Source organism: Ciona robusta, chromosome 2 (assembly GCF_009617815.1).
Source record: "Ciona robusta chromosome 2, ASM961781v2".
NCBI lineage: Eukaryota > Metazoa > Chordata > Ascidiacea > Phlebobranchia > Cionidae > Ciona > Ciona robusta.
The window spans coordinates 4,072,655-4,085,860 of record NC_143236.1 but is presented as its reverse complement, the minus strand read 5'-3'; the positions used below and the strand labels follow the sequence as shown (position 1 = coordinate 4,085,860).

The window sequence follows — 13,206 nt, the reverse complement described above, 5'->3', positions numbered from 1 at the left end:
TCACTTTTTATCGCTTGCATCAAAATTAAAACGGTAAGAAACTTCATTTTGACTTTCTTTATGTTTACTTTTATGCTTATACAAATTATTTACAAATTTAGGTTACGGATAATATATTGTTACGTCATAATTTCGTGATACTGCATTCATAAAAATGAGGCAAGTATAATATGCGATTGGCGTATGTGGTTTTGTAATACGGTTACACGTTATATTACGCATCACACGGCGTCATATTTCTATATATCGAAATCAATTATAGTCACAAGTGACGGCGGTCCGGTGAAATGCTTCCTGTAGCCGCGCAATATAGGGAAGCTCTGTACGTGGGCGATATAAAACAGTTCGACGCAGAAGCTTGAAGCATATGCGGTTTACCTGTACACGCCGAGGGCCAAGTCATTCTATATATTAAGGAAGATACTAACTGTGTAATGTAAGTAAATGATTGGATGTAATATTGAGAAACGTCAGTTCAGTTTTAAATCAACATATTTTAAACAGTGTATACGGCTGTGTGGTGTTATAATGGCATGTATTACTGTGGTAATATTTACTGCGGAACAACAAGAAAAGCTTTTAGCTGTGGCCGCAGCCAGCGATACAAACTTTCAGCATCTCGATGACGTCATAAGGATTTCAATGGATAAAGCAGGATATACGCTCGACTCGTTCAACGCAAAACAATACCATTACACATTTTTATACGAAAAGTGGCAGTACTCTATCACCAAGCATTTGGTATTAACAAGTCAAATAATTGGACGACTTGAAGAAAAGGGATACAGATACAAACTCACAACAGTTCGTTCCGACAGCGAGCAACTGGTTTTTGTAAAATCCTGAAGTGTCAAATTCTACTGTTACAAGCATATTAACCTATAGTGCTTTAAATTGTCGCTGCATTTTTTGTGAAAGCTTCCTTAGTTGTGGAAGTTATACAAACTTAAGTTTAATTTGTTATAATGTTTGTGTGGTGTTATGCAGAGCCCGTTAACATGTTTATATACGGACTCGTTTAATGTGTTGGATTATAAACAGAAGAAAGTTAGGTTATAGATATAGATAGACCAAAGAGGTTTCGAGCCTCGATAATGGTGCATGATATGATGGAATATGATCTCGTCGGTTCCTCCTGGCACAGATTATTCATGGTTTTAATCTCTTTGGATGAACAAAACGTTACGATATGCAAAAATTCCTACAACTTTGAATACACTTTTCTCTTTTTGTTAAGCTACGACGTCGTAGCCTTCTCTTCGTGTCTCAACGCATGTAAGTCTCAAAGGTCAATTGCTTTCGCAAAGTCAGTTTGTTGTGAGTTTAGATTTCAGACAGCCAGCTGAATGCATTTTGACCACCATTAACTAACATTTACTGTTGCTACGTTGTCCAGCAGCAATTTATGTTCACTTTGGTAAAGGGATGAAATAATTCACGATTTTTCACTTAGTCATCCATCATGCAGATTTTGACTTTCCGTTTTGAGTAGAAAAAATGCCACTTTTCTCTAAACGGTTAAAGCAATTTGTGAAAGCTTTAGTTTTTGGATGGTTGTTATTTTCTGACGTAGCATCAAGTGTCGAACCCAAACCATTGGAAAGCACAGATTGGTATCAAGTTTTCAGTGAAGCTTATTCAAATTTATTCAGTGAACAGAATTCTGAAGCCAAACCTACTACAAGCGAAGGTAACAGAAAAGTTGATTTTTAGTTATTTTGTATTTACGTATACCTATAGAATGTTAAAGCTCTACTTGATTTTTAAATAGCATATTTTAGCCTATATACATGCTATTCTTATCCCAAGGCAAGTGCTAAATTAAAGAAGTTATTAGCTAATAATGTTATCTGTTAAATAATTAGGCACTAGTGAAGAATCCTCCGGTACATAGCAGAATAGGCTGGTGGAAAGTGTTATTGGTTGGTGGTTAGGGCTTCATGGTTAAAAACGTGATGACTGATGGTTACTGGTTAGGGCCCTTTTTAGGGGTTTAGTGTTTATATTAGGGGTTAGTGGAAATAAAGGTAGGGGAGGATTCTTCACTAGCACCAATAATTATTAGCAGCCCTATAAGCATATTTTTTTAAGAATAAGATTTGTTTACTTCTGTAGCCTTATGTATTTATTGTACTAAACTGTATGTTAAAAGTCTTGATTTCTTTCAGACTGTTTTTAGCAACAGGTCATAATAAAAAGCTAGGAAACTCACCCCAAATTCAAATGATTTTATTAAAATTATTAGTATGAAAGGTGTAGCATTGAAACTGCTTGGTCCTGTTATAGAAAGTTTGCAGTTAGTTTGTACTTCGTTAGCCAGTCGCACAGCACATCATCGCAACATGCGTTGGTTCAGTGGCATTCGTAGAGTTACTACCAGTGCTTACCTAAAAACTACATTGGCACCATCTGTACAACTACATCCAACAGATCAAATAATGCAAACAACCAACGAGAAACTTAAAGGTTTTTTTGAAAACATCATTGGAAAGGAGAATATGAACAATGTGGATACTGAAGCAGCCAGAGTAATTTCCATTGTTAAATTATTTTTTTTACATCTCATCATTTTCCCTTTTTAGTGGCTGAACAGTTTTCAAGAAGGACTTCCAGATTTATCATCGCTTGGTATTGATCCAAGCAACATGCCAGAGTGGAACTGGGATGCATTTATAACGAAAATGCTGCCTCCAACTAATGAAACTGATACTATCACTACTACAAACAAAGATGATGAAGAAATTCCACCCGAATGTAAAATGACCACTGTTAGTATAATATGCTTTTATTTGTCTTTTAAACGTATTAAATCACATACCTTTATTTGAAGCCTGAAATGATTAGGCATGCTGGCTACCCATGTGAAGAGCACACTGTTGAGACAGAAGACGGCTACATTCTCACTATGCATAGGATACCACATGGAGTTTCAGATATCGGTCGAAAAGGGAGAGGTCGTTTTCGGCAAAAACGTTCTGTTGTTTTTATGCAACACGGTTTGCTTGCTGATTCTTCATGCTGGGTCGCTAATGGACCTGGTGAAAGAAGCTTGTCATATGTTCTCGCTGATCTTAGCTGTGACGTTTGGTTGGGTAATGTCAGGGGTAGCACTTATTCTCGTGCCCATACCACTCTTAATGCTGATACTTCAGAAAAGTACTGGAGGTTTTCATGGCAACACATGTCGGAACATGACATTCCTTCAATGGTTGACAAAGCATTGCAAGTGTCTGGCCACAACAATTTGTACTACATTGGCCATTCACAGGGTACCTTGGTGGCATTTGCTCGCCTTGCGGAAAACACAGAGTTCAATCAAAAAATTAAAATGCTTTTTGCACTTGGTCCTGTCACAAGCTTGGCAAACCTGACCAGTCCAATAAAGTCACTTGTGTACCTCAACCGACCTGCTTTTCTTGGAATGTCAATGTTTGGCGGAACTGAGGTCCTTCCAAAAAAGGCGCTTTCTCAATGGATCAGTGCAAAATTGCACAAGTAATAACACATTGCTCTCTCAATCTTCCTTATCTTACAATATTTTTATACAGAATGCAAAAAGAGCAGACCAGTGATTCGTTAGGGAACCAAATCGCTTATCAAGGCAACAATTTGATGATGTATCTGTGTGGTGTACACTTGGAACATTACTATAAAGACAGACTACCAGTGTATTTGTCTCACACACCTGGTGGAACTTCTCTTCAAAATCTTCTGCATTTATCACAGATGATTGAATCGGGAAAAATGCAGAAGTGGGATTATTGGTCCGGTAAGTATTTGAAGATTTTCAGTAAAAAAAGCATATGATATTGCAATTCATATTGAGTACAGGGGTTTTTAAACTCTTTGAAGCACGCCTTTCATCGAAGGTTAAAACAAAACTTGCAACCTCGTTAAATTAATTTTTGTTAAATGAGTACATTACTAGTAACAGAAGAATGTGACCAAAGAAATAAAAACACCTTACTCAACAAAATTTTGCAAGAAACCGGGATAGTGGATTGTTTTTACTGCCACAACATGCTGTCTAGCAACAACTCATGATCAAACACAGCAATTTCATACAAATATGACAAAATGTTTGCAATGTTTGTAATAATTGACATGGACAGTCCAAAAATAGTTGTCACGCCATTTTTAAATCTAAAAATCAGCAAACCTACAGCTGCCCCCCCCCCTCGGCTTAAAAAACACCTCTATTATCTATTGTTGGAAATTTTTTGTTTCTAGTAAAGGAAAATCTGGATGCATACGGCCAAGAAACACCACCAGAATACGATGTGTGCAAAATAAAAACACCAATTGCCCTGTTTGTTGGTCATCTTGATCAATTGGCTCATCCTGATGACAACAGGCTACTGTCACAGAAATTAAACAGCCTTTTTTACTACAAAGTGGTAAAAGATGTATTTTATAATTTGCATCAAATTAGATTATGTTTCATTTTTTAGCTTTTATATTTATTATTAAGTTTATGTCAAGTTTTTAAAATTTTTCCAAATTTCACTTTATTTAACAAAACAATTCTTGTGTTTTCAGTATTTCACTGTAATTTAAAAAAAATATATATTTCTGCATGTTGTACAAACTAAATGCATTTGATCAAGCTTGTATAAATCCTACATATTTACTAATAAAACACCCTTCTTTAAATGCAGCTTGATGACTGGGACCACTTGGATTTTCTGTGAGGAAAAAATGCTGGTTTTATTTACAAAAAGATATCCGCCATCATTAGTGAGAATGAAGGAGTTACTCACAACGTGGACGAGTTGTAGCAAGATATTTTAAAGTTTTGAACCTTTTTTTAGGAATGTTTTAATTCTACCTGCACTTCTGTTCGATTACTTTTTGCCGCGATTTTATGCTGCTTTAAAGATGTACTATATTATACCTTTACTGTTCAATTTTTATGCAGATTTTAATACATTTTAAACAGCATTATATCTATGTGTCGTATATTTAAGGCAGTTTAATATATAGTAGGGTAGGGAAAATGGCACACCTTTAGCACATATTATCCAAATATCCTGATCTTGTTTTAAACAATTAACAAAGGTCCATGGAAATCGTAAGCACAGGGTTTAATAGTTCTTTGAATGTTCTTTGTTTACTACCAAATGGGATGAGAAAATAAATCTGCCCCTTCTTCCCTCACCCTACTGTACTAAGTTTAGTACAATCATTGTTTTGCATACTTCGCACTGTCAAACATATAATTTAAATAGTTGAACAAACTGCATATTTGAATGTTAGGTTCTGCCTGTGCTGTTGTCTATGTTGTAATCACATTGTTCTTAAAATAGTATTTCCGGTTTAGAGTGGTTCTCTTTAACATCTGTGGTAATAATTGATCAATCATTTCCTGGTATTAGTACTGTCTACCCACGTTCTTGTAGTTAATACAGACAATAATACAGATGTTTGCCAATATGTACAGTACACTAAGAGTTGCTGGTTCTGGTTAGCCTTGGGTAAAGATTGAGGGTTAAGATTTATTTTTTATATAGGTATTATTTATATAGTTGTTATATTAAGAAATTAAAGAATTTGTTGTATTATAAAACTTTAAAGCTGTTTTTAATCTGATTGACTGGTATACCGTTAGAACACAAAGGTGATATGCCAGTTTCTTTGTTATTTATCTATGATAATAAACATTACACTCTTAGGTATAAATTATTTTTTACTTCAAGAAAAATATTTAAAACACTTATTTAGTTATGCTTATGCTTTTACAGTGCTTTAAATGAGAGTAAACTTTGTTAAATTGGTTAAATCTGTGATACCAGGCAAAAAAATTACCAGTGCAATATAGTACCTGATCATTATACCATATAATTGGGGTAATAATTTCATGAGTGTGTTATAGGCAACAGTTTTGGCCACAGTGTACGCAGTGAACTGCATAGTAAAGTATGAACAAGTAAGTACAACAGTCAGAAGGTTTAGTGTTCCAAAGAGGTTAGTTGATAAAACAACATTTTAATTTCGCAACATTTTTAGTTATTTATAAAAAATTCTAAGAGTTGTTTTAAGAATAATGTGTTACAAGTGTTTTATGAGTGTTTAAAAATATTCATTTCCAGGAAATATTAAAACAATAAAATTATCCATTCACATATTGTAGAATTTCTTTGTACCATTTACTGAATTATGTGATCTATATCAGTTTTTGTTTAATTTTTCTGTAAATTGATCTTCAAATTATTTACAGAATCTGAAAAAAATGCGCATGGTATTCCTCAATGAGGACTCTTCAACCTCATCTCATGTCTGCAGTGTCAAACATGGCAATGTGTGCTCGCACTTTCTTCACAAACCAAAAAATTACACACTTTAATTAAATTGTGTATTCCAATTGTACTTTGATTACTTTTTCATGCGATTTTTTTGTAATTTCCACTGTTTGTAAATGTAATTCGTAAATTACCCTATTCTTTGGCTCTAATTATTTTTGTGCTATCTGTAACTTCCTTTTTACATTACAGTTGATAAGGGCATAGTAGAAGTGTAAGATGTTGTATGTCAACTATAGGTATGTCCTTGGCTTTCCTGTAACAGTAATGAACTGCTTTTGGGTGGTGATATCTGCAATATTCTTCACGACATTAGTGTTAAACCACGTATTAGCAATCAAAAGCAAAGTTTCGCAATTTCTAGCACAGTATGGGAAAGCTAAATCTATACATGTTGATTTTGACATACCAAAGCGGTAAGCATTATTTTATTTCACCCCTGGTTTAAATATGGTTTATGTATTTAAAACATTAAAATATTTATAATAATTGCTCTCTCCTTCCATTGCCATCAGACATAATTAAAATTTAAAACTGTTTTCTAGTACAAAAGATAAATTTTACCATGATAAAATCACTCCATATTGAAGATAAAACAACACTGACAATAAAACTTAAATTTAGTTTTATACCACAGGAGCATTTCCAAAATCTTGATTTTATAATTGGTAAAATTGCAATATTATAGTGGTCCAAATAATTATAATTACCAATAGTCGTCCGGCGCCGTGGCGTAGTGGTTAGTGCGCCCGCCTGTAACCATTAGGTAATGGGTTCAAGGCTCGTCGCTGCTACCATTGTGGGGGTGTGTGTCCTTGAGCAAGACACTTAACGACAATTGCTCCAACCCATTATCAGCCATACATAAAAAAATGGAAAATTCAACAAAAAAAAATCACCCACAAAGTAACATACATGGTAACTCGTAAGCTGGCACAAGGTGTTAAACCTGTGTGATAACGACAGTCGTTTTCCGGCCACACGAGGATAAAGTAAGTTACATTCATTCATTCAGTTCATCTAGATGTGATTTTTAGCTGGCAGAAGTTCCTACTGATAAAAATTATTGTAAAATTGGTTATAATAGAAAACATGTTGTTAGTGGGAATGTTAACAATGATTTTTGCAGATGGTTTACACATTTCTATGTAGTGGCTTCAAGTTTCAATCTGATTTCCCTGGTTTCTATCATTGCTGGCTGTACAGGTTCATTATTTTACATGTCTCTTTTCTCTTGGATGAATATTCATGCTTCTGTAACCCCAACAGGTGAAATTGCTTTCTTAGGGAAAGTATACACTTTTCTGGGTTATTGTTTTTGTCTATTCATATGACTTAGTAATCACTGCCATTAGTAATCACTCGGTTAAAGCAATAACTGTTAAGTGTTATTTGGCACTGTCATGTACACCCCTGACTATTATGTGAAGATTTTGCAGCATCAGGGAAACCCATTGTGCTCTGGTTATAACAAAATTGTTGCATATTATACTCCTTTATGACAGCCAAGCTAAGTGAACATCATATACAATAAAATATAAGTATTGCCCTTTTTAACTTCAGGTGACAGATTATCGCTGGTTATTGCTGTATTACTGCTGACAATTCAATCACTCCGTCGTTTGTATGAATGTTTATACGTGAGCATGTTCTCAAAAACTGCAAAGCTAATGTTTGTGCACTACATATGGGGCCTGTTGTATTATCCATTTGTGGTAAGTTAATGGTGAATATATTACCCTCTTTCCTAATTATCAGATTCAATGAATTTTCTGTGTTTGTCTCATTAAAAGTGGCGAAAATTCTGAGAATTGTTATCAACATCCATCCAAAATTGTATGTCACATATTAAACTGTCTTATTACTTTAAATAAATGGATAATTTGTAAAATGCACGAGGGTGGAAGTTGTAACAGGGCATAATCACACAATGAATTGTTCCACGTATGATAGTGGTACAAAAGCGATATTAAATTTATAGTAAAAAAATTTAGAAAATTTGGAATATGACTAACCTACCATGTTAACACATCAACGACTACAATTGCTGATCTAATATTTTTCATTTGTGGAATATAATGCAAAAACCTTATGTAAACTATTCAGATTTTTAGAAATAAGGCATTTTTTTATTAAATTTTATAAACAAAATTATTACAGACAGCAACCGTGGTGTCAGAGTGTTTCCCAATATATCATCTGTCAGTAGGATATTTGACCTGGAAACACTGCTTTGGAATTCTACTTTTCATCGCTGCTACAATGATACACCATCAAAGTCATCAGATCTTTGCTAATTTAAGAAAAAAAGGTAAAATTTAAATCGTGAACTTTTTGTAATCAGTTAAAGTCTCAAATTTTCTACATGTTTTATAAATTTTCTTTGTTTTTTTTATTTTTTGGTTGTCAGGAGAGCTACGGGAACAATAACATTACCATCGCATTGCAAAACAGAAACAGTGGTTTTGTACATTGATTTGCACATATGATGCTTTTTTAAGTAGTTGACCACAAACATTAATAACAATAATACATAGAATTGAACTCCAATCCAGTATCATATATCAAAATCATCCGTTGAAATCACTAAGCCAACATAGCTTGTTAATATCATTTTGAATGTTGCAACAATTTTATTCATGGCTGCTCTTATGTTTGGTTATTTCCAATTATTCTCACATCTTGACAACACAGGTGGAGTGAAACCGAACTCTCATGGAATACCTCAGGGTGGTTTATTTTACCTTGTATCTTGTCCCCACTACTTCGCAGAGCTTCTAATTTATATTTCCATTTATCTTGTCGTTGGTCACATGTGCAAATCGTTTATGCTGATCCTAATTTACAACTTTATTATTCACTGTAACTTGGCTTTGGACAGCCACAAATGGTACAAAGAAAGTTTTCCTAACTACCTGCCCCAAAGAAAAGCACTTATACCCTACCTGCTTTAAGCTTTGAAAGATTGTTTATTTGAAAGATTTAAAATTTGAAAGTGTAGGCTACATACTGTTTTTTTTTTGTTACATACCACACAGATTACTAAAGATATAAACTGCCAACCCAAATTTTCCAAACTCTTATAAGCAATGTTTGCTTTTAATCTGTGAAACTTTGTTTTACCTTTTTCAATTTGCTTATTTTGCCTCGAACATATGGTATTGCATTCAACATCTGTAAATCATATTTTTTCTGTTTTAAAACGCAGTAAATTAAGCTCCGAATTTAAAGTTCTCATATAAAACATCTGCGGATCATATTTTTCTCTTTTCAAATGCAGTAGACTGAGTTCCGAATTTAAACTCTCGAATAAATTGTGTAAAACTATTTTTATGATTTATGTGTCTCCCAACCTTATTTGATTCATCTTGTTGATATAAATTTATTCAATAAAATCTGAAAACCCAGTTTAAAAAATCTGTCTAAACAGAAAATGTCAGTTGCAGAAAAGTATGTTCCATGTAAATAAAAAACAGCTAGTGCAGTCAAAAATATTTGACTGTTGCAGACAAAAAAATGTTGTAAAAAATTCCCTGTCGACAGAATATGTTTGTTACAGATAAAAAAATGTTTTTGTAAGAAATTGTCATTACAAACAAAAAGTCCTTTGATATTTTTAGACACAACGACGCTGTAGTTTGTTAGCCTGCCTCTAACCCAGAGGTAATGGGCGCATGGCTTGTCGTTGCTACCATTGTGGGCGTATGTGTGGGTAAGACACTTAACAGTAATTGCTTCAACCAAGCAGTGTTCACTATTGGGTTGTCCAAATTATCAGCAAAACCAAAAAATATAAAAAAAATCCAGATTTTGTCCATGCTTGCAGACAATTTTTTTTTTGTTTTTTTTAGTTAATAAAGATAAACGATTTTCCAGGCAGACAAAAAAACATGTCTGTTGCAAAAAAGAAATTCTGTTGGAGATAAGACCCACTTTTTTATGTTTTGTTCAAGCTCCAGTCCAAGTTTTTTATGTTTCCTGTTTGGTTTCAGTCAGATTTTAGACTAATTTTGCCATTTTTCGGATAAACGACTACCTAAACACCAAACAAATATTTATTTATACTAGAGGTGGACGAAAGACAAATGAATGAATGTAACTTACTTTATTCTAGCGTGGCCAGAAAATGACAGTCATTATTATAACACGGGTGTTCATACACCTCATGCCACCTAAGAGTTACCATGAATGTTACTTTGCAAGTGCTTTTTTTCACTTTTTTATGTGTAGCGGATAATTTGGACGATCCATTAGTGACCACTGGATTGGAGCAATTGTCGTCAAGGGTGTTGCCCAATGGTAGCAGTGACAAGCCTTTAACTCATTACCTCTGGGTTATGGGCAGGTGCGCTAACCACTTTGCCAAGGCCCCGGAAATCAAGATGTTTTTTATAAATGTACACCCTAAAGTAAAGTAATCATTTTATTATTGCAATAAATCTATATTGACACATATATATATATTGTAGTAATAGTACAGTTTACTTGGTTAAAGCTTACAGGACGCACACTGATAATTAGAAGAAAAAAGCTGCAAATATCAAGTACCGCTATGCATGATTAAATATTTGGTCTTTGTTTCAAAACAGTTTGGTCCAAAGCAAACGACACTTATAATATGATTCAATTATCAAGATACACAATGAGCAAGAATAAAAGTGTTTTGAACACAATAATCCAAATGATAGCAACGAGTGCAATTTAAGATGATAAATTTTCGACGCCGCGCACAAAAAGCTTTTGTTTAGTAGCAGCACCACATGTATGTACAAGCACCACGGGTTAGAAAATCATTTAGTTTGGTTCTGATACTCATAATGCCAACGGTTAAAGTTGATGTGGAAAGCCACAATGCTTCCAGACGTCATTCCAGTGATCACCGTTCTGTAAATAAAATATGAATTTTTGGAAAATGTTAACAATATTTTACTGGCGAAATTGTTTTAATATGTTTTATTCTCGTTTACAGTCTGATTCGGTAATAAAAAAAATATTTACAGAAATATATTTCCAGGGAAACATTATAAATGTTTGGGAAATATTCAGAAGTGTCGTCCAAGTTTGTCTGGCAAAAACTGTACGACTATTTTGTTTTGTGTAGCATGTGGGTTATGTGACGTTTTATTAAATGTTATATTTATTAAATGTTAGGTGGGTTATGTGACGTTTGTTTATTTATTAAATGTTATATACTTGGTAACTACACAATTTTAAAACGTGAAAATTTATAGTTTCATGTTAAATTATAAATATTGCAATGATTGCGTTTGTAATTTTAAAATACTGAAATAACGGCTTTTATGCTTAATTCTTGAAAGTATTAAGTAATTATTTGCTAATAACTCAGTTTTAAAACCCAAGAATTATCATTGAAATAATGAATGAATAATATGAATTAATTTCAGTAAAGAGATTAAGATTAATGGAAAAAAATAGGAATTCAGTTATATGCATATTCTCGCAAATTACAACAACAAGAACTGCTCAATAAAAAAACTCTATATGCCAACCTTGATAGCAATAACTGTATTGTAACAACTCTATATGTTGACACCGATCTGCGCTGTGAATACCTCACGTCCTCAGCCATATACAATACAATCACGACTTACTTTTGGTCATGTGACAGCGTGATAGATCTTATACCAGCATCGCACTGTGGGAAAGTATATAGATGGGAGAAGTCCCATGCACTCCATACTTGAACAACCCCCTTATCACCACCAGTCACCAAGTACTGACTGTTGCTGCTTCCAATCATTCCCTGTGGAAGTTAATTTTAGGATTTTGAAATAAATTTCTATTTTTTTTGGCACCCTGCAGTTGTTTACTTAATTTTATTTTTGTTTACTTTAAATTTTTTTAGTTTTCAAAATCAAATTAAAAAATATTTCAGTATTTAATTTATTAATCAAAGTGCAACTGACTAGATTCACACATTACATCAGTTTAACATAGAAACCTTACATCAAAACTAAAAAAAAAATTCCAGAAATAATGACGTAAACTACCTTGATATTATCATCGATCATCTTCGATGAGAGATTCCTCCCGTTCATCGTGAAGTTGCAGAGCAATCCTTGTTTATAAGATGCGATCACCATCCCCTCGCTCGTGAAGACAATCATCTCTGGTTGTGGGGAGCTTGGCATCCTAATGAAGGTATCATGTTAGTTGCTATGGTTACTTAGGCACCAATGCTGGGGTGGTAAGGTGGGCATAAGAAGACTTAGTAATGATTTTCTGAACTGTAATCACCAAACTCAACAATTTAATTTGTTGGATACTCGTTTCAAACGTTTTTCTTTATTGTATATATGGTACTGTAGGGAAAGATGGGATACAGTTAGCATTTAAAAATCAAAGAGAATGAAAACTTCCTATTTTACCCCACCTACACAACCATGTGTATGATCATGCTGTCATATTTAACACAGCTAATAAAGAAATATTAGCTTTGTTAAATGTGAAATATTAGCTGTTCAAAAGAGTAGTTGTATTGTAAAGTGCACTGTATTTTTTCTTTGTTATGAACTGTTTGTTATTTCTATTAAAACATGATTTTAAATGATTGTAGAAGTTCAGACAAAAACATAAATAATAAAGTTTGGATGCCTAAATCGATAAAAAATATAAAAAAAAGTCAAACAAAATTAAAAAAAAAATGAGAATATCCTCACCCTGAGTCAGGAGCAAGATCTGGCTCCAGGGATCTCAGAAGATCACCAGTGATGGTGTGGAGGAGGATGGGACCTTCTAATGATCCACTAGCAATGAGTCCGAGTTCAGCGCACACAGCTGCGCATGTGATCTCCGTGTCGTGTCCAGTAAGTGTCGCTCGTGCTGTTGGGTTCTCGTCTATATTTACAATTTTTATAAAAAAAAAAAACGAATTTTTTTAACTTAT

The 13,206-nt window shown here is 33.7% G+C and overlaps 3 protein-coding genes across 5 annotated transcripts in view; 2 read left to right on the top strand and 1 right to left on the bottom strand.

Moving 5' to 3' along the window:
* The first annotated feature begins 277 nt into the window (after positions 1-277).
* Positions 278-4,944, top strand: LOC149740309 (lysosomal acid lipase/cholesteryl ester hydrolase-like). Of its 2 annotated transcripts, XM_089871888.1 has the most exons (8): positions 278-436; positions 505-1,690; positions 2,431-2,528; positions 2,583-2,768; positions 2,831-3,495; positions 3,549-3,769; positions 4,231-4,397; positions 4,659-4,944. In XM_089871888.1, the coding sequence occupies exons 2-8, from the start codon at positions 1,498-1,500 to the stop codon at positions 4,689-4,691; spliced, it is 1,563 nt and encodes a 520-aa protein (XP_089728014.1). In that variant the 5' UTR covers positions 278-436; positions 505-1,497; the 3' UTR covers positions 4,692-4,944. The 2 variants fall into 2 exon arrangements, with proteins under 2 accessions (XP_089728014.1, XP_089728015.1); XM_089871889.1 differs by lacking the exon at positions 278-436 and having other exon boundaries at positions 1,553-1,690; positions 2,169-2,528.
* A 1,570-nt stretch (positions 4,945-6,514) lies between these two features.
* Positions 6,515-9,626, top strand: LOC149740308 (polyprenal reductase-like). Its single transcript, XM_089871911.1, has 5 exons — positions 6,515-6,715; positions 7,429-7,568; positions 7,863-8,014; positions 8,460-8,610; positions 8,994-9,626. The coding sequence occupies exons 1-5, from the start codon at positions 6,519-6,521 to the stop codon at positions 9,251-9,253; spliced, it is 900 nt and encodes a 299-aa protein (XP_089728037.1). The 5' UTR covers positions 6,515-6,518; the 3' UTR covers positions 9,254-9,626.
* Positions 9,627-10,709: 1,083 nt separating this feature from the next.
* The window catches only part of LOC149740306 (neurobeachin-like), a 37,722-nt gene continuing 35,225 nt past the window's right edge, over positions 10,710-13,206 (bottom strand). For both annotated transcript variants that reach the window (XM_089871862.1, XM_089871863.1), the window contains 4 exons: positions 12,980-13,157; positions 12,311-12,452; positions 11,912-12,063; positions 10,710-11,183 (listed from right to left, as the gene is read on the bottom strand). In XM_089871862.1, the coding sequence (XP_089727988.1) occupies positions 11,090-11,183; positions 11,912-12,063; positions 12,311-12,452; positions 12,980-13,157 (566 nt within the window). In that variant the 3' untranslated portion in view covers positions 10,710-11,089. The remainder of the gene's footprint in view (positions 11,184-11,911; positions 12,064-12,310; positions 12,453-12,979; positions 13,158-13,206) is intronic.